At 32.3% G+C, this 22,651-nt stretch overlaps 1 protein-coding gene across 1 annotated transcript; it reads left to right on the top strand.

Moving 5' to 3' along the window:
* The first annotated feature begins 19,996 nt into the window (after positions 1-19,996).
* On the top strand, positions 19,997-22,360 carry LOC114309954 (NAC domain-containing protein 100). The gene is made up of 3 exons (XM_028255838.2): positions 19,997-20,744; positions 20,842-21,119; positions 21,611-22,360. The coding sequence occupies exons 1-3, from the start codon at positions 20,579-20,581 to the stop codon at positions 22,208-22,210; spliced, it is 1,044 nt and encodes a 347-aa protein (XP_028111639.1). The 5' UTR covers positions 19,997-20,578; the 3' UTR covers positions 22,211-22,360.
* The last annotated feature ends 291 nt before the right edge of the window (positions 22,361-22,651 follow it).

The raw sequence follows: 22,651 nt of genomic DNA, 5'->3' as shown, positions 1-22,651 counted from the left end.
AATCTTAATTATTCATTTATGTTAGTCTCACATAAAATTCAGATAAATGAATGTTAATAATTATTTTGTGACATAGTGAGGACGAAAAGTGATTAATTTTTTACGAGTCAACTGCAATTAGCGATTGCCCATTAAATCTTCCTTAAAAACAAATAATGTGAAAACTATTAGATTCAAATGCAATTTTTATATACTTTTACATGATTTATATATATTTTTTACTTACTTTAATATTATATATATTAGCATTTTTCATTTTAGGAAGACAGTGATTACCATCAAAGTATGAAATAAAAGGTTTGTCCATTTTAACATTGATTATCAACTATCTGTTTTTAATTTAAGTAGACAATTAATGAATTTTCAAATCAATATCAAATAGGAACACCGCAACAGAAAAGTTTCCATAAATTTTCTTTCAAATTAGATGGATATACATAGCTCGGTACCACTTATAAATTGATTTTTTTTATTATTATAAAAAGATGTGTAAAAAAATAAAAAATTAATGTAACTCAAATAAATTAATAAGTCAATAAACAGTTTATTTATGATGTTGACAAATGAGCCCAGGCTCAATTTGATAACTTAGCTTATTCGAGCATCCGCATCGAACTAGCTAAAGTCATTTTTTTAGTTAGTTTGATGATACTGTTCATAAAAACCGAGCCTCCTCAAGCTTGCTACAATAGGTCGTTAATTTACAACCGTTACAATAACTCGTTACAACAAACGAGTCACTGTTCATTGCTACATTAGTGTTACCGGATGTTCAGCCGGTCAACGGCCAATTTTTTTTTTTTTTTTTTTTTGCATTTTTTAAGAATTATTTGGTTTGTAACTCATTAATTTAATAAATAAAAAAAAAGAATAATAAAGATAATAAGAAAATAATATTTTAATAAAGTTAAATTAGAATAGAGAGTTTGATACAGTAAGTACTAAAGAGGTACTAGCTAAAACAGTGAAATAACTTTTATAGCTATAATTTGACTAAAAATTTAAATAAGCTGATGTTGATGCTCTTAGTATTTTTTTTAAAAAAAATTATGAAATGAAAAATAAATGTGTTTAGAAATATATTTTTTAGCTGAATAAATAATTGTGTAAAAAAAAAAAAGTTATTCATAATATATAAAACCTTTTGCTATTGGGATTGAGTTTTAACCTTTTTCTTTTTTCTTTTTCTGTTTTTTTTTTTGTGATTATTGAACTTTTTTTAATCAAAAAAATCACTTTCGAAACAACACATAAATGTTAATATGACAGTCCATAGAGACCAGTAAGTCAATTAAAGACTTATCCATACTGTAAACAGATTGAAATTAAAATAAGTTTAGTGAAGGAATATTCCAAAGATTAGGAATAATAATCTTTGGTTCCTCTCATGGTACTAGGTTTGCAAACGAGCCAAGTCGAGCTTTAGTATATTTGATTTATTTATTAAAATTTTAACGAATTTGAATTTGAATTCAAGTTCGGGCTAAATAAAAATTTAATGAACCGAATTCGAGCTGAGTTGGCTTAGGCTTGACTTAAACTTGAGCCTATTCACGAGGCTTAATAAGCCAAAAAAATTTGTAAATTCATAATTGCATCTGAGATTAAAGTTACAATTAAAATTTTGAATATATAATTATATATATAATATATATCAACATTTTTAAAAAAAGTTAATATTTTATCAAAATAATAATATCTACTACCACTATTATATAAATGTACTATCTATAGTTAACTGTTATTTATATTTACATTTTTTTAAATATATAAATAACATATTTATCTTATTTTTTATACATATTTTTACATTATTTAATATATAAATAATAAATATCAAATGAGCCAACTAACGAGCTGAACTTAAAAGCCGAACTTTAGAATGTTTGGACTTATTTATTAAAAATTTAATGAGATCAAGTTCAAGTTCAAACGCAAAAAAAAAAAAAAAAAAAAAAAAGTAACGAATCGAATTCAAATAAGCTCTTACCGAGCCGAGCTCGAGTCTGTTCACGAACGGCTCTGTTTCATTTACAACTTTACATGTCACAGAGGGTTCATTTGGGAAGTGGATTGGTTTTTTTGTCTTTTGGTTTTTTTTGACTATTTTATACTAGGGCTAAAAAATATTGTTTGAAAAGAGTTTTTAACTTTTTTGACTTTTTTGTGAGAGAAAAAATATAATAATTATAAATTGAATGTTATATTTTATCTTATTAAACTAAAAATTTATTTTATTTTTTATGATTAAAATAATCCGTAAAATTCAAAACTTAGGCTTGGTTTGGGAAGTGGGTTGGCTTTTTGGTTTTTTAGCTTTTTTGGCTATTTTAGCCTGGGCTTAAAAGCTTGGTTTGGGAAGGACTTTTTGACTTTTTGACTTTTTTGAGTTTTTTTGTGAGAGAAGAATGTAATGATTATGGGTTGGATGTGATGTTTTGTTTGTTATGATTAAAATAGCCTATTTTATTTTTTGTGGCTAAAATAGTCAAAAAAAAACCCAACCAAGACTTCCCAAACGAAGCATTAGCTTCCCAAATGTGGCCACTCATAATTACGTCATTCTCAGACTTCCGCATGCGATGACATCTTCAAAAAGTAATAAATAATATAATTAAATTAAGTTAGAGCATCTTCAACGGTGAATCAAATTTTTTATTAAATTTGAGTAAAAAATAACCCATTTTATCAAATTTGATACCACTCGCTCCAACGGTGCACTTTCATCAAATTTGTGCCGGGGATAACCGATTGGTCGACCGGTTAAGCGAATTTTTTTTTTTTTTTTTTGAACTTTTTGAACCTTTTAGTGGTCGACCGGCTCGTCGACCGGTTAGGCAAAATTTAATTTTTTTTTTTTTTTTTTTTTTTACTATTTGAACCTTTTTTTCGAATCATTTGAACCTTTAGGCGGTCGACCGGTTGGTCAACCGGCCGGGCAACCGGCTGGTTGACCGGTTGGTCTCTCCGAACGGTTAGGAACAGTGATTTGGTAAAATGCTTCGCCTGTTCTCATTTTGGTAAAAGATTTGCTGAATTCTGAATTTGATATCGATTTGGTGAAACCGTTAGAGCTCAAAAAAATGACTTTTTCATCAAATTTTGAATTTGATATCAGGTTTGATGAACCGTTAGAGATGGTCTTTAACAACAACAAAATCATAAAATAAGTTTAACCACAATTATATATCAACCTTCATGGATATAGTTTTATTTTTCTTCGAACGAGTTTGTGAGTTTGATGATTTTAGTTAACACAATATTTATTTATTTATTTGACATTTAATTTTTTTAACGGATGACAAGTGATTTACATACTTCTTTCTTTTATTTATTTTTTAATCAGATTCATTGAATGTGTTCCCCATACTGTCTGAAAATATCTTAACCTAAGTAAAAAGCAAATGAAAGAGAATTTTAACTTCAAATCATTTGCTAATTATTTATTGTACTTTTTTCTATTTTTTAATAGGATATACTTACTTTATTTGTACTATAGAAACGACGAACAAATTGGGCCACGTGTCAGTCCCCTATCGAGGCATCATGTTGGGGCCGAGGAGACATGGCCCACAATCGCAATGAGGTTTTCTTTAAGTGTAACAAAAGTTTAGTTTGATTTTTTTGACTTTTTTCTTGTCAGCCAATAAGATCAACTTTCTCGGATTTACGTGATACACACGTTGACCGTATGATTGAATCACAGTCGTTAGACGAAAATAGTGTCCTACACGATTGAAATTCCTCAACCAAACTAAAGCTGACACGTATTTACACTAATTAATTTACTAATTTCTTCATAAAAAAATGTTACCGGTCACTTTTGCCATTGTTGAGCTCCACCGCCTAACTTGAAGTGTGAAATTTCGATATATTGAAGTGTGAAATTTCGAAAAATATATCGTACCGTATTGAGTTTTTATTAATATATAATATTTTGTATGATATTTTTATATATGTATTGGTACTTAAAATATATATTTAAATTTTTTTTCTTAATTTTTGAAGTACTTAAATATATTAAGTATATATTCAAGTCGTACCATCTTAAAATAATATTTTCTTATATTACAGAAATGAAATTCCTTTTACTAGACTTCTTTTTTATTTTTTATTTTATACTTAGTGTAATTTTTAAATTAAACTTTGATTTGTAAGTTATTTAATATATTGACATTTAGGCTCAATTTGGGAAGAAGGTTATAAGTTGCGTTTTGGCTTTTCGCCAAAACACAAAAAGTGACTTTTTTTTGTCATAAATTGATTTGGGATGTTGGTTTTAAGTCAAAAGAAAAATTACGAAATTACCCTCCATAGATGGAAAATGAAAGGGTAAAAATGTGTAATTTTTTAATTGGCTAGGGATACTTTGGTCATTTCATTATGATTTGACATTATAAACAAATATTAATGAAAAAAGTCAAAAGTCACTTTTTACCAACTTCCCAAATCATTTGTCTAAAAAAGCCAAAAGCTTGGTTAAAAGTCAAAAAGTCACTTTTTACCATCTTCCCAAAATAAGCTTGATTTATATATTTACTTTTGACATTAAATGCTAATTGTAGATTGGACCTTAACAAATTAAATCATTTAATTAATTTTTACATTATTCTAAATTAAAAATAAATATTTTTTTACAAGAGTACCAAGCCGTATCAGTACCTTATTTTTTTTGAATTTTACTGTATTGACTATCGACGTACCCGTATCATATTAGTACCAGTACTCGTACTCGTACTTATGCTTCATAGCCGCCTAGTTTGATTATTGTTGTTATTATTATTATTATTTTGGTGTTGTAATTTTTTAGATGAAATCATTTTTTTAATTATAAAATCTTATGCAAAGTAAAAAAAATAAATAAAAATTATGTTACCTAAAGATTTTCACAAAAAAGACTTCAAAAGAAAATTTTATTTTAATTAGTAAAAAGTCCATTCCCATAGGACTATATGTAATTTAGTCAAAGATTTAATCTTTTTTATGATAAAAATACGTGTTGAAATGTCGTTGGTGGCGGCAACTTGTAGTTGTGAAGTGGACAAATAAATGATATTGAATAGATAAGTGAATAAATAAATCACACATGCACAGATAGTGGGATATTCAAACAGATAATTTGAACAAATAGATAGATATCTTTTTTGACAAATAATGTACTTTTAACTCAAAAAGATTTAAACTTAGGCCAACGTTTAAAAAATAAACATCTGACCTAAGTGCCCTTTCCCGGAAGTTGGCTAAAAATAAACTTACAAACAAAACTAATGTTAGAAAGATAGTTTATTTGGTACATTTCTAAACTTTTTCTGATTTTTTAATGATTTTTTCAAGTAGTTAAAATGGACTTTTTAGCAGAAAATAAATTTGCTAAATTAAAGCTTTTTTTTAATAAAGTGAGATTTTTCAACCAATAAATTGACTTTTAAACTACACCCAAAAAAAGCCTTCTAGAGGCCCAGTTTTTTTTTTTTTTTTTAATTACCCAAATAAAGCCTTGTTTGTTTTTATAGTAGGAGGATGGGATAAGGACTAATAGTAAGGTGAGATTCAAAAAATCATATTTATTTTGTAAAATGGCCATGGGACTATGAAAGACCTCCAAGGAGAGGACTAGCAATACTTTGGAAGAGATAGTATTGATATCTAATCCCAAGGGTTTGGACGTAAAAATACCATTTTGTCCCTCATTTTACAAAATTAATTTAATATCCAAATAAAATAGTATAATAATATATTTATACCCAAAAAAAAAAATATATCAACACAAAATAATATAGTACCAAAATATAATTTTTAATATTAAAATATATCAAAAACACAAAAGGGTATTTATGGTATTTCGCATAGTTAATCCCCTCACTAAAATATATCACAAACAAATACAATTTTTCTTAGTCTCCTTACTAATAATTCTCATATTAATAATCTCCTTACTAACAATCCTTACACTAATAATCTCTCTCAACCTAATTCTAAAAACAAATATGCCCAGAAGGTGTAAACTAATGTGAAGTTATTATAACACAAAGGATGGACTTGTTAAGTCCAAATCCGATGTAGTGGTAGCCTCTAGTGCTTCCTGCAGTGCTCCAAAACGACATTGTTTTGGAGCCAAATTAAAAAACAAAAACAAAAAGGAAAGAGAATAACAGAACCATCGCTATCCATCATCCATTGATGGCAACTTTGCCACTGCTCCCTCTCTAGAGCCAACGTGTTTCTGCAAACTTTCCCTCACTTTTCCAAGAAAATCACAAAATCACACCAAACATACACAACAAAGGAAATTACATGCTTTTGAGAGATACAACCAAGTTTTTACATTCAATACAAAACCTTCCTTTCCTCTTCATCAAATGATCTTCTCAACTATTTACATCATTTCAATTCACACAGAGCCTTATCAATCATAGTTCCAAAACAAAGTTTAGATCAAAACCCTTGCATAAATAAACTAATAACCAACAAACAATCATTGTTGGAACAATTCGTCTTGAATTTTTCAGTCGGTGGTCTTTGGATCTTTAAAACTTTGCGACAATGTTGTCTATGTAGAACATAAATTAGGTGCTTCAAGTCGCGTTACTTAGTTGCTTTCCTAAAAACAATATTTGCACCCATCAAAAAGTGTATAGAGGGTTACAGCAAATTCGCCTGCAGGATATAATGAAGCATGATATAAGGCTTAAGTCTACCGGCGTCTGCACTGATGATAATAGATTAGAATACTCTTGATATAATCAAAAAAACCAAGACACTGATAATAAAGTCTACAGAATTTGATTACTAATGAGAAAAACAAAAATTTACTTAACAAACTCTTGATTGAAAACTCTAAATCAAGAGCGGGAGAGAGAGAGAGAGAGAGAGAGAGAGAGAATTGCAGGAATACTTTCTAAATTTTTGAATGGATTAAAATGGCTAATTTCGCAGCCTATTTATAGGCCTTGATGCATCTGATCGATTGATTATATCCCTTGATCACATCCGATTAGAATTGACCATTAGATCGACGATCTATAGTGCAGATCATTCTCATACTGAATAGATGCCTTGACTGATGACACCTAATCATGATCGGGTGCCATCTCATCCATACGATCTCATGCATCTCCAATCAACAACTATGATCAAACCGCTCCAGATCGAATACGCAACCGTTCGATCGGTTGGTTGACTCATTGCCAACGGATGCCACATCACTAGCACGTGGAGCTGATTCTATTCCACGTTACCTATGTCATGTTGGATCCACGCCATCACTCCAACTTATCTAATGCAAATAGAAAAGTGCCCTCATAATGCCTTATGCTGATGCTTCTGTGCTAATGCAAAGTACGCCATCAAACGCCACACAGTCCAATGCTTTTGTGTGCGTGTATGTGTGCGGATAGTACGAAGCACCATCTTTTGTAGTGTGAGTGCATGTACATTAGCATTCATTCCACATTTCCATATTTAAAGGAATATTCCATGAAGCACTTTATTAAGTGCTCTATGTTTTTGTCACGACCCCAAACCCGCCCCTATAGGTTTAACATAGTAACCGGCCAGTAATTTTGAGATTACCGAAGGCCTCTGAAACAGATAAACAAAATAAAGGGGCTAACGGAACCAAATATCAAAATACAATGTCCATAGAGCTATGTAGACTTACATGGGACAGAAGATTTAAATATATAATCATTTTATATATAAGGTCATACACGTCATCCCATGTACAGATAAACAAAAGGGACTTAGCTCTATATACAGAACATACAAAAGTCTTGATCAACAAAAGAAAGATAGACATCACATGCACTTGACTTGAACACTGAAACACTTGGGAACCTCCTCGGGAGGCATGGTGGTTGTGACAACCCTCACCTCTGTTTAGTGCTAATCCATGATTAAGCATTATAAGTAATTGAATAGACTGAAATTCTGAACTGAACGCATGAATATGTTGCTTGATTGCATTTTCTATCTATTTGACTGTTAATTGATCGGTTCATGTTTTAAGTTCGAACTGCAAATTGAAGGCCTTATCGGCGCCCGAATCTGAAATTGATTTGTGTTAGATGTTAGTTAGAATTTATGTGATTTTATGGTAGGTTTAATTTAAATTTGATTGGGAATGATTAAATTAGATTAAATAAAGTTGTATCACATTAGTTTGCACTTTTTACCAAATTGCCATTGAGTGGCTATTTCCTACAAACTTTGTTTGGCACCTTCATACATCATTTTTCAGCCACTTCCTTAGGCCAAACCGTGAGAGAGTAGAGGAAAATTGGTTTCATCAAGAGTTTTGCTTGGAAACTTAGAAGATTTGAAGGTTGATTGCATAATTGAGCTTCTATACCTAAAATTGAAGACCTAAGGTAGAGATTTCACATTCCTCATTGTGAATTTGAGTTGTATCTTGCAAGATTCATGGTAATTTAGAGTTCAAAGTCAAGGATTAATTTGAAGAGTTGAATTATGAGCTAATTCATGCATGCATGTTCATATTCTTGCATTTTGAGGTTGTTTTGCATGAATTCCTTCCATGTATGTGTATATTTTGAATGTAGTCTATGAATTCACCATGTTCTTAAGCTTAATCTTGCATTTGGCCAAGTTTTAGAGCACTTAATTCATAAGAGTTCTTGCATGTTATGTTTCTACATAGATCATGAGAGTTTCTTTGAAATTGTGTTCAATTGACTTACCTTTGGGCTAGATTTTACAAAATCGATCTTCAAAACATGTTGTAGTATGAGTTTTCCAGTGTTTTCCAGAAAATGGGCCCAAAAGGATGAGTTTTGATGTGTTGAATGCTTGGTTTGCGCTTGGGAGGCAAATCTGAAAATTCCAGATTTTGGCTTCCACGCTCGAGCGACCGTCTTTTGTTCAGAGCTCCGCTCGAGTGAAGGAATGCTGGCTCGAACGTAGATTGTAAGCTCTCAGGTATTTGGTGCACGCAGACGCACGCTCGAGCGAGAGAACCTACACTCGAGCGAGGACTGTGTCTTACGCTCGAGCGAGCATCGAGCGGGGATTTTCAACATCCAACACTTTTTGCATTTTTACAAACCGCTCGAGCGAGGAAGTCCACGCTCGAGCGACCCCACTGTTTTGACAAGCTCGCTTGAGCGAAGAAAGCCATGCTCGAGCAAGACCCCTGTTTTCTAAAAATTTTGAAAAGTGTTTTAAAGTACATCTTTGCATCATTATTTCATCCTAGGCATTCCTAGGCCTAGTTTAAGGCATCTTAATGAGGTTATTGATGTAGAACCACACCGAGTCAAAATAGGGACTAAGTTGTTGATTTCCAAGTGTGTAACTTAGTGTGTGTTCGTTCTGTAACTGTGTAGGGTTGGCATCCGAGGACGCTCATTAGCTGCCTATAGCCCAGTGCTCTGTGAGTAACAATGTTGTAAAGATATGTTCAATCATGAATATTTTCTGAATGATCTACTGTACTTCTTTCTGAAATGATATTTCTTACTGAATGAATGTTTGTCCTATTTGTGCACTGAGTTCTTGGCATCCTTAGCAATCTACTGTTACTGTACTGTTAGTGCTACTGTTACAGAGATCTCTGTCGGTCCCATGTTAGGGACCATTACTGTTTACTGTTATGATGGTCATCAACTGACTGTTCGGTCTGTTAAGACCTACTGTACTGATTTGCAATTGGATGTACCACATATAACTGCTATGGTTTCTATATGACTGTTTAATGACTGAAAGAACATTCATTCTTAACCTCTTTACACAGTTGTTATTCACTGGGCTTTAGCTCATTGTTTATATTTATATGTAGGTGTTCAGGCACCGGATCGATGCTAGGAGCATCGGGTTAACTCTCTTTTTGTCAAGTCAACCATTGTGCCTCACCTCGATGTTCTAAGTCTGACCGAGCTAAGATTGTTTTAGGGTGTCTCAGTTTTACCCTTCCGTCTCTATTTTGTAATACTGTTTAAGGCTTGTACTGTACTGTGCTAATTAGGGATTTGGTCCCTAACCTGAATGATTGTACACATGGTGTATATATATATGCTTTGCTTATGAATGTGAATATGTTCGAAAAAGTCTTTTTGCATACAAACTGTCACAGCTCATTGGACATCTTTTATTACTGTTTTGGCTTTCGCCAGTCCCTGTACTCTGTATCACTGTCTTTACTGTTAAGCAGGCCTTCGGTAATCACGGATTACTGGCCGGTTACGGTGTTAAACCCATAGGGGCGGGTTTGGGTCGTGACCGTGGTTGGCTTGACAAACAAAACTCCAGGTTGGCATCTTAGGCCTGGTCTTGCATTTTATCACTCACATACATAAATAATACAGTGAGAAGCCCAGTGAATAACGACAGAGTAAAGGTTTTATGAATGATGTCCATCACAGATTCAGAAATCAGACTTCATATCTGAAACAGACTCAGATTCACATGCTTATACAAATTTCATAAACAGTTATACGTGGTACATCCATTAGCTATAAATCACTTGGTCATAAAGACCCATATTCACTTGACATGGTCACAATGACCCACTTTCACTTGAAATGGTCATTTAGATGACCCATTTTCACTTGATAAAGATGGTTATGCATAACCAGTTCCATAAATAAAACCCACTTGAAACCCTGGTACCAGGTCACATATATCATATGAACACTTTAAGCTAAAGATGCCACGAATACATTTCAGAAAACCAGACAATCATTCATGATTCATAAATAACATTTCAGAAAACAGATCATATCACATTGTTCAGAAAATACTTAAATTCAAACATAGTTTTACAGAGTTGTTACTCACAGATAGCTCCAAACGAGAAACAGATAACTTGGTCAGAACAAACCGATCAGGCGGTCGATAACACATGACCTACACAAACACGTGACAGATACGCATTGAACACGTCCTATAGGTGCTTAAGTTATCATTTTTCTTTCTTAACGTGTGTTTCTAACTCTTATCCTTATTATTATAACTTAACCATGGCCTGGGAATGCTTAGGATATAATGAGGTTGCAAACATGTACTTTGAAAACACTTGCAAAATTTTGAAAAACATAACAGTTCGCTTGAGCGCAGCTTTGGTCGCTCGAGTAGTCTGCAAAGTCTATAAAAGTACTGGGTACTTGACTTTTACGCTCAACGATCGCTCGATAGTCGTTCGAGCCAAGTATTGAGGAAAATAATGTTCACTCGAGCGCACAATTGGTCGCTTGAGACAGTGTGCAATTGTCTACAAAACTGCTGGAGCTCTAATTTTACGCTTAAACGAACATCTTGGTCATTTGAGCCAAGGTTCAAAACAAAAGGTGGTCTCTTAAGCGAAGCTTTGGTCGCTCGAGTGAAGATGCAAAATCTTGGATTTCCAAATTTGTTCTTCAAGTTCAAAACTCAATTTTGAAGCATCAAAACACATTCGTTTGAGCCCAAAACTTGAGAAAACATGTAAAAACTCATAATACATCTTGAATTGAAAATCATTTCGTAAAACTAAGGCCCAAAAGCATGTCAATTACCCAAGACTAAACTTGAAATGTATATATATATATATATATATATATATAACATACATGCAATAATATGAATTCAAAACTTCTAAATTATGATCAAATGAGATGTTTAGCATAAAAGCATGTTGCATTCTTAAAACAAAGCCAAGATAAGAACATGCATGTGCAAATTCTTTGAAATCAACTTCAAAACAAGATGAAATGAGCTTGCATGCATGATATGCTCTTCTTTTCTATGTTTTTAGCTCAAATGATACATTAATTCTTATATTCTCTTGAATTCTCATGCACTAAATGACTCAAATTCATAATTTAAGAGTTGAATTTCCTACCTTAAGTCTTCAATTGGGCTCTATATAGTAAATCTCTTGAGATTTCAAGCCAATTCTTCCAAATTCCTTCTAATCTCACCAAGTCTCCTATTTCTTCTTTGATCTCAACCTTCTAATATGTTTCTCTCTTCTCTCTCACGTTTTTTTGTTCAAAAGATGGTGAAGGAGTGTGTGTAGATGTTTCCTAGCACTTACATTAGCCTTATATAGGCTTGATTAGCATTAGGCTAATTAAGAGTAATTAGTTCTAATTAATTTATTCTAATTATTTGATTCTAAATCGAATTCTAATTAAACTTACCGGAAAATTATAAAAATTCTAGATAACATATAAACGTAGTCAATTTCGTGTTCAAACGCCGATAAGGCCTTCAATTCGCGTACCGAAATAGAATTTCAGACAGATATTCCTATCATAGATAGATATAAATACAAATAACACATGCAATTAACTTAGGAATTCACCTTAATTACTTGTTACACATTCTTAATAAAGGATTATAGGCTAATCACAGGTCGACGTTGTTACAGTTTTGCTCTCTTTCCAATGTGGGACAAAGTCCACAAGTTTATTTTAAGCTTTTCAAAGAAAAATAAGGAAGGTTTTGAAAATACCAAAAAACTAAACTATAAATTTTGAAAATTCCCCAACATTCCCTCACCATTTTTAAAATACCAAATGATGATTCTTGGTTCACTTAGCAGCCTTAAGCATAGGTGAAGTTATCATACGATTTGAATCATTCACTTAGTGAAGACACCTCAAAGTTAGACAAGATGGCATAGTAGACTTGTCTTTGAACTAGTGATCTTATACTACTAACCAGATTTGTTTCACATACAATACATGTTACCTCAAGTATTCAAACAAACCGACACGTTGATTGGCCTTGTGTCTATATCCTGTTTCATAAGCACTTTAAAGTCAAGCTTTTAGACTCATAGGAAGCGGTACTACCTCCTACACTCACATAGGTAAGCTTACTGAAAGTACCCCTGTAATTTACAGTACCTTAACAATCCAGTTATAAGCTTATTAAGAGTTTGCTAACTCATCATCTTCTTTTTACATTACAGGTACCAAGCACTTCAACATTAGGATGAAAAAGAAATAAAACTAAGTGCTTGGAATCACGACATATGGTGTACTTGGGCTCATTAAACTTAAGACTTGATGTTTCTTCAAGTGTTGAGTCGAGTTTTCACCAAGCGTGATTATGTTAAGTGGATTTAAGACCCATCATCTTTGATGTTTTTCACACCAAATCCATTGCAAGTCCCTTTATTAAGGGGTCAGCCAAGTTTTCACTTTACTTTACATAACTACTGGTTATCACACCTTCTGTGATTAACTACCTGACACAGCTATGTCTCAGTCCTATATGCCATCTCATCTATACGATCATAGGCATCTCCAATCAACGGCTATAATCAAACCGCTCCAGATCGAACATGCAACCGTTCGATCGGTTGGTTAACTCATCGCTAACGAACGCCACATTATTGCCGATGCAAATAGAAAAGTGACCTCATGGCACTTTGCGCCCGTCCTAAGTGCAAAGTGCTCCTTCAAACAATACATAACCCACTGCACACACCACGTGCACGTGCGTGTACGTGTACGGATGGTGCGAAGCACCATCCTTGCGATGTGAGTACATGCACACTAGCTTCCATTCTACAATTGCATATTCAAATGAATATTCCATATAGCACTGTATTAAGTGCTCTATGTTTTGCTTTCTTTCCAATATGGGACCAAGTCCCCAAGCTTATTTCAAGCTTTCCAAAGACAAATAAAAAAGGTTTTGCAAACACCTAAAAACTAAATTATAAATTTTTAAAATCATTTTCAAAATTCCCAACCAATTATCAGATATGAGAAACAATTACTAAATGTAGCACAATTAACATTTTAGATAGACAAACCAGATTTTGACTTATATCTCCAGGCATTGAAGAACATGGCAGCTGATGAGGGAAATGGCGAGGACCTTTTTCTTTTCAAACTGATAATCAATTTAAAAAAATAAAATAATCCTGTTTGAATCTGGGATGTTGTAAGATGTTGAATCTGAGTTAGGCTTCTTCAATTTGGTGGAGTGAGCTAGATTGTGTCGATCTGGAGTGAAAAGGGATTGCTCTACATTGATTTGGGCAGGGAAGGAGTAAGGATATGGGGGAGAAGGAGAAGAAATAGGGTGGTGTGGGCTGACTATGGAGGGTCGCGATGCTGATGGTCACTAGAGAGTGGTGCTAGCGATGGGTTTGGTTGCTTTTAGAGAGAGAATGAGACAGACGAAGACGAAGAAAGGGGAAGCTCTCTGTAATTCTTTCTTCTTATTTTTTCTGTAATTTTACCCCAAAACGAAGTCGTTTTGGGATACTGTAGGAGGCACTAACTACTACTATAGAGGATCCGAACTTGAACTCGAACTTGTTACGAATCTCTTACCTTCTTTTGGTTTGGGTTTGTCTATATTTTATCATTGCTTTTAAAATGAGATTTAAGTCCTTGGCAATGTAACATTAAAAGTAAAGGCATAGGATTTTTTTTGGAATTTTAGTCTCACCAAATTGATGATAATAATGGATACTTCTATTTATACATATTATTTCTCAGTCTTACAATTCTTATTCATTTATAGTCATTAAATCATATTAAAATAAAAAGGTATAAAAATCTCGAGTCACAAGTAAACAATTGTGAGTAACTTAAAATTAGAGAAAAAAAAAAAATAGATAAACCATCTCCAACCCTTGCATAGAAAATTATAATTTCACATAAATGAACGTAGAACAATAGGTTGTTTTGGGAAATCGGTTAAAAATTGATTTTTTATTTTATTTTTTACTTTTTAAAAAAATATGTAAAAAAGTAAAAAAATCATGTGATCCAAAATAGGTTAAAAATTAACTTTTAACTTTTGACCATCTTTCAAAAGAGGCTGAAATATAACGTGTGTCAATGGAAATATAAGGTGTGTAGCCTCACTATATCTAATGGTTAGGTAAGCAGGCATTAACCAAAATGATAGAAAAGAGTTTTTCAAAGGGATTGGATTGAAAACAATATAACAACAACAAAGATGATGTTAATGTCTGTGAATCCAAATTATTAGCACCTTGATTTCTTTGCCAATTAAAGCTAATTTTAATTTGAGTATCATTCTAAAAATAATAATAATAAAAAAATAGAATATGCCAAAAAAAGAAGGAATTACGTGTACACACACGTCTAAATACAAAATAATAATAATAAGTGTACTTGAATGATTCTGCCACGTTGGAATATTTTGATCATGTGATTTAAATCCACTTTGCACAGCCCGTAAGGCATGTTTGACAATAGTTTTTATGACTTAATTGCTCGAGGACAAAGATTCTAGTTGGCCAAACATTGCTAACGTGAGACATGATTCTTGGGCATTCACTGAAATAAGAGCCAGATTGATTTTGTTCACACAGTTAATAGAAAGATGTGTGTAATTATTTAGTATATGAACAAAATACATATATTTTGATTGCTTAAAATAAAGAGATTTTTGTATTTTAAATGGCGTTGATGACAAAGTGTGTTCATTCACACATTTAAATGTGTTTGTTCATATACTTTATCAAATGTATAAAATAAAATGGGTTTGGCTTCTCTCCAATCCATCAACTAGAGAGTATTGTTGGGTCCTATCACGGATTTCATTTTGATAATATGAATTGTTTAATGTATAGAACTCGTCGAGTATTATATACCTGTAAAAAATCACATTGATCGAATATCGATAGTTACATGATCAAATCAGTTTTGTATAAAAAAATAGACAGTGAAAAAATAAACGGTTAATAAAAATCTGATTCGATAAAATAGCTATCGATATCTAATAAACTTAATTTTTAACAAGCATATAGTACTCAATACGTTCTACACATCAAACGGTTCAGATTATCGAAACGGGACCCGTGGTGAGCCCCTACAGTCCAACAACACTCTCCTGTATGAACTAGAGGGAAACCAATCCCAAATAAAGTATTTTTTCATTAATTCTATTTTTAAATTATTAATTTAAATAGAAATTTAAAAAAAAATTAAATAAAAATAAATAAATTTTAACTTATACTTCACTTATATTGTCTTAACTATTTTTTACTTTTTTTTTTTAAATTCCTACCTAAATCAGAGTATTAAGTTTAATAGTGTGAAATCTTGAATTCAACTCCGATGAAAAAGAGTTTATTGTGGATTAATAGTCTATTTAATGATGGGGTTGTATATATAGTTAGTGGTGGTTGTTGAACGTGGGTTTAGACTGAATGGACTTGTTATTTGAAAATTTAAAAAAAAAAAGAAAAAAAAAAGGGGGTGGAGGGGGGGGGGGGAACTTACCAATAAGTCATATATACAAAGTTTAAAATTCATCTAATCTCAAAACAAAATATTTACATTAATTAGGCCAAGTTTGGCTATCCTAAATAAGTACACACTTTTTATCTTTTTTCCATCACATCATCTCTCTATTTTTCTGTATATTTTTTTCGTAAAAAGACAAAAAGTACACTTATTTAGGTCATCCCAAACAACCCCTTAGTCTTATATATTTTTAATTGTTACCAATTTTTTTTTTTTTTAAAATAAAAAATTTACAGATGTTGTTACATCCCACTATCATCGGACTTCCATCAGACGATCACTAGAGGCTCGCCGGAATGTTCAACATCATCGGGAAGTCACTGGAGTATCGCCTGAAGTTCATCGGAGTGTTATAAACGTCAATGGAAGTCTCTGGAATGTTCAGAACGTTCGCTAAGCGTTAAAAACATCATTGGAGACTTATTGGAAATGTCAAAAATATTGCCCGGGAAAAAAAATGGAGAAATTAGAGCGAAAAAATATAGTACAATGTGCTAAATATTGATAAACTAAAAAGAAAAAAAAAATGTAACAACAAAAAAAGCAACAATGGGAAAAAAAACATATGTTATTTTTCAATTTTTGTAGGGTTTAAGCAAATAATCTCCAATATTGATCAAATTGAAAAGCATGCTTTGAAACTGTAAAATGTTACAGTTTCAAAGCAAAAATCTATTAAGCATTTATCCTTATTAATCAAACTGAAAAACATGTTCTGAAATTGTAAGATTTTACAGTTTTAAAGAATGTTATCAAATTGCAAAATTTTACAATTTTAAACCATGATTTATTCTAGCACCCAAAAAAAATAAAACTGTAAAATTTTACAATTTTCACCGTCTGTAACTAAGGGCTGGTTTGGCAACTTACAAAAAAGTCAAAAAGTCAAAAGTTACTAAAAAAGTTAAAAAGTTATCACTATTCACAAAAAAAAATATAAAAAAAAAATTTATTTTTATACAAATTGTGAGACAACTCACTCTGACGGAAGGCGTCTTTGCGTGACTTTGGTGAGGATAAATTACACAGGCGGAGACAAGCTTAAGGACTGTGTTGTTCGGCCCGTGGGGGCCATCACGGGTCCCATTTTAATAATCTAAACTGTTCAATGTGTAGAACTCGTTGAATACTATATGCTTATAAAAAATCACATTGGTCGGATATCGCTAACTGTATGATCAAATTAGTTTTGTATAAAAAGTGGATGGTGTTATAGTTAACGGTTAAAAAAAAAAACCAATCAGATAGCTATCGATATCCGATCAATGTGATTTTTTACAAGCATATAGTACTCGACGAGTTCTACACATTGAATGATTCCGATTAGAAAAACGGGACCCGTGGTGGGCTCCCATAGGCCGAACAGCACCGTCCAATTTATGCCCGAAAAAGGAGAGAATCATCTCCTACCCTACACTCTGCCACACTGCCCCTTACGCCTTCCGACCGTACGGCCTATTCTATCACTAACTTCTCATATACACTTATTTATATAATTTTTTAATACACATTTTTTCATAAAAAGTCAAAAAGTTAACCCAAACATTCATATTTTCTTTTCTCAACTTTTTAGTCCAAAAAGATAAAAAGTGCACTTATTTAAGATACCCCAAACAACCCCCAAAACTCGAAAACAAATTGTTCAAAACTTGAAAATTTTCTCCATTAAAAAAAAAAAAGAAGAAGTGTATAACAAAAAAAATATAGAAAAATTAAGAGATCGAAAGAAAGAAGCAGATATAGAGAGAGGATTGCATTTCGGCAACTATTTTTTGTTTTGATCTATTCAGATTTGATGTAGATCTACATCAGATCTAAGTAGATCTACTCATCTTATTCGTCGGAAATATATCTTCTTCATCGTCGGTGAGAGTGAAGTAAAGAGTCGGCGGTTGGTGATTGCTAGTGAACCTTAATCAATGGCAGTCATCAGTTAGTAGTAACTCTATATCATAAAGAAAAAGAGAAAAAGTAAGATGTAATTGCCCGTCGACGATCGTCGAAAATCATAAAAAGCGAAAGAGGCAGAGAAGAAGAAAAATGTTATAAGACTTTTGAGTATAAATAAAAGGTTATGGGACTAAATAGATTATACGTTTTTCAAAGAAAACTTCTTAGTAATTTGCTAAAAAAAAAAATGTGTATAATATAGGTGAAATTTCCTTTCTTTTTTCAAATATTTTCTTAAGTTCATGAATGAAGCACGAGTTGAGAATGGTTGATTTCATAAATTGATTATAGGGTTGAATGGGTGACTAGACTAGGGCCTGCCTGCATGCATGCCTGGCTACCACACCTCAGCACTTAAGTCCAGTCCATCTGTAGAAAGTAATCATATAAAATTGATAACGAAATGATTGGTCTTCTCCTATTTTATTTACAATAAGGCTAATGCACACTTTCTTACCATGAGAAAAAAATTTCTTGCCTCAATTATTAAGTTATTAATTCATCACTTAAGACTTATCAGAAATCATTAAAAATTTAATGTATAAAAAACTTTCATATTTAAAAATTTACTGAAATAAGATCTCATTTTAACGTTTAATTTAGGATTTTAAGAAATTTTAAGCAATGGACTCGACTTTTTAAATTTTTTCAAAATCTTGCTTTCATTCCCCACCAAGAGGATCTTGGCTCCGCCCATGATAGTGAGATTCAAACATAACATCTGTTTTTTTGGTTTTTTGACCACAAACTTATATAAAGGTTTAAATTATTAAAAATAAAAATAATTTTATTTTTTATATTATATTCAGACAGTGGTAATGACAACAGATTTGCTGGGAGGGAGATGTGTGCCTTCTTGGTATGAAAAGAATTTGACAGATAACTTTAAAATTAGTTCATATTGCACAGTAGATAGCATTGGACCAACAAATGACAACTAACACAGTTATTTTCAAACCTTTTGAATTTCTTCTTTTACCTAATAATATTAATTATGATGATTAGAATTCATCAACTAAGTAATTAGAACATAAGTTGAGTTGTTCCTGGTCAAATCGAGAAGAAGAGAAATAGAGAAGAAAAAAAAAATCTAATTGAATTAAACAGTATTGTTTGAACTCGTGAAACTTATTTAAAATCTCATTTTGATGATTCTATTTGTTCATTTTGTAGGTTTTATGGGCATATTTAGTGATATGTTTTCTAAATTAAAAGTTGATAAGTAAAAAAATAGAAACACACCTCTTCTAGTTTCAAATAATCAACTCTTTTCAGTTTATTAAAACTAATTTTGTTTTATATGTAATAAGCAAAAGTTATATCATGTACAATTTCTCAAAAAAAATAAAAAAGTTTTAAATTACTTCAATAAGTTACACCAAGAAGGCCAACGTGTAGGGAAGAAAAAAAAAATCTAATAAAAGCAGCCAAATGATTAATCATATAATTTTAAAACTACAATCATTTTTTTTAAAAGCAAGCATAATGAATATATAATTATAATTATCGAATTTGTACAATAATTATCACTTTTTTTTTTTTTGAATAATTTACCCATAAATCAAGAAAATAAACGAATGAGGCCTCTTTTGAAAAATGGATTAAAAGTCAATTTTCAACTTTTAAATCGTTTTGAGGCACATCATTTTTTACACATTTTTTTTAAAAAAAAAAGTAAAAAAATAAAAAATAAATAAATAAACCAACGCCTCAGTGATTAAAATGGAACCGTAGACCCCACCGACTCAGAAAGCACTTTCCGAGAAAAGTTAAAAGAGAGAGATGAAAGTTCGAAACTGGCCAGTGCCCAACACCAAGTTGCCTTACAAACCACGTTTCTCTCTCCAAAAAAACCACTATTTATGGATTTGTGTTCCTACGAACATTTCTTTTCTTAACAACATCTTTCAATTTTTTCAATTCTTCTGTTACAAGATTTTCTCTCTTTTTTGCCTCACTTCCCTTTATCTCTGGCTTTTCGTATTCATTCAAAGTTCATATAATTCTTCTGTTTTTTCCTCTGTTTCATACATAACCACTCCTTCGAATTCTTCTGTTTTTTTTTTCCCCAACTACTACATTCTAGTAATCTTTTGATAAGACCATTTCAACTTTGGAGGTTTTAAGATCTGGGTTTAAGTTAATTTCCTTTTTAGCTTATTTATCAAAAAAAGAAAAAAGAAAAAAAAAAAAAGAGAAGCTCATATACAATTCAGAAAAAACCTTCTCACTTTGATCTGTGAAACAAAGGATTTAATTTCCTTTTTAGCATATTTATCACAAAAAAAGAAAAAAGAAAAAAGAAAAGAGAAGCTCATATACAATTCAGAAAAAACCTTATCACTTTGATCTGTGAAACAAAGGATTTTAGGAAAAGGAGATAGGGTATGGAAAAGGAGTTGGAATTGGAATTGCCACCGGGTTTTCGATTCCACCCAACCGACGAAGAGCTTATCACTCACTACCTCTCCCAAAAAGTCCTTGACAGCAGCTTCTATGCACTAGCTATCAGTGATGTCGATTTGAACAAGGTTGAGCCTTGGGATTTGCCTTGTAAGTCTTGTTTTTCTCTCTTGTTTTCTATTCTTTCTTGAGTTTTCGTTTTAGGGTGTTTTAAATTGTTGATTTTTGATTTTTTTGAAAAATGAAGGGAGAGCGAAAATGGGCGAAAGAGAATGGTATTTCTTCTGTGTTAGAGATAGGAAGTACCCAACTGGTTTGAGGACAAACAGGGCTACCGATGCTGGTTACTGGAAGGCTACAGGGAAAGATAAGGAGATTTACAGGGTGAAAACCCTGGTTGGAATGAAGAAAACTCTGGTATTCTACAAAGGGAGGGCTCCAAAAGGAGAGAAAAGCAATTGGGTCATGCATGAGTATAGGTTGGAGGGCAAGTATTCCCCATACAGCATGCCTAAAACCGCCAAGGTAAAAGCTCGTCCTGTCAGAGATCCTTCGTCTCTAAAATCTCTTTCCTTGTTGCCAATGCACGGCGTGGTCAGAATCTCAAAACACGAGTCTCCAAATATAATCGTGTTGCGTGCATTAGATACAGGAGGATAGAGATTTTGGATGCCTACTTCTAACTTTGTTTTCCTCAAGTTTCTCTTGCTTTCTCTCTATTCTTTCCCTACACACCGGCCCAGAAAATAAATGAATGGATAAGATTTTTGAGAAGTGGATCCTACTAATAAATCTTGTAAAATGTTGTGCATTCATATGGTTTATATATCCAATCTAATGTTTGATTTTTGTCTTCTTAGCATTATTGGTTCTTTCCTTATGCTATTTATGTTTGGAAAATACTATTATTTCATGATTTTTATACATATTTATTCACTAGAATGATGTGGTAGTCCTTCTCTTTACTTTTTCTGTTTGTAGAGTATCCCTCTTAATGTTTTTGTATTGTTTTTCAGAATGAATGGGTGATTTCCAGAGTTTTTCATAAGAGTTCAAGTGGGAAGAAGATACACATTTCAGGGTTGACTAGAATGAGCAGTTATGGAGAAAAATCACAGCCTTCAAATTTACCTCCCCTGTTAGACTGCTCTGCTCATGATGACAGGACAAGAAGCACAGCCGCCGATACCTCCCACGTGTTCTGCTTCTCCGATCTGACGGAGCACAAGAAATCAGAGTCTGGCATTGTTGACAGCTTCAACAACCCTTTTCTACCCTCCTTTTGCTCTGCTTCAAAGCCCTCCACTGTTTCACTGCTCTGTTCCAAAGCCTCTGTTTCAGACACACTCTGTTCCACTCAATTTCTGCCAAATCTTGAAAATTTTGAGTACCCAGATTGTGGTTTGATTCAGGATCAATCTATATTCAGGTTTTTGGTTCAAAACAATGAGCAGAATAGACATTTCAATGCTGAATTCTCGCCTGACGCTGGCACGAGCACCGATATGTCGTCGGTTGTGTCGTACCATGAGATGGGTCAGAGGTGTTACGAAGATCAAGATGATCCAATTACTTCAACTGGGCCTGTGGATCTTGATTGTCTCTGGAATTACTAAATTTGAAGATGAACAAACAATAGTTAGCACAAAGAACAAGATAGTGAGGAAATGAAAGGTTATGATCTTTAGTAATTAGTATTTGTTATCAAATTATTGTGTGTACAAAATTTTCAATTCCAGCTATTACATGAATTTAAATTCATCTGACTCTCCCAACTTCCATCAGTTCATAGTATAATGATTTTTATTTTTTATTATTTTTTTGTTTTGGATGGATTATTCTATTTGTATGCTGTTGACACTTGTATTGATTTCTTATTCTTATTTATATTTTATTTTTTTTTTATATTTTTAAATGCTCATTGCACTGATGTTTCGTACTTTGAGAACTCAATTATTTAGTGAGGGTACATATAATTTATATTTGCTAGAGATTATTTAGTGAAAGATAATTTGGTAAAATGTCTCTTGATAATTCAATTGTAGGATAGATGTTCG

The sequence above is a fragment of the Camellia sinensis genome, chromosome 4 (assembly GCF_055761805.1).
Source record: "Camellia sinensis isolate YWXY chromosome 4, ASM5576180v1, whole genome shotgun sequence".
NCBI lineage: Eukaryota > Viridiplantae > Streptophyta > Magnoliopsida > Ericales > Theaceae > Camellia > Camellia sinensis.
Note: the sequence above shows the minus strand (reverse complement) of the source record. Positions and strands in the feature narration are given on the sequence as shown.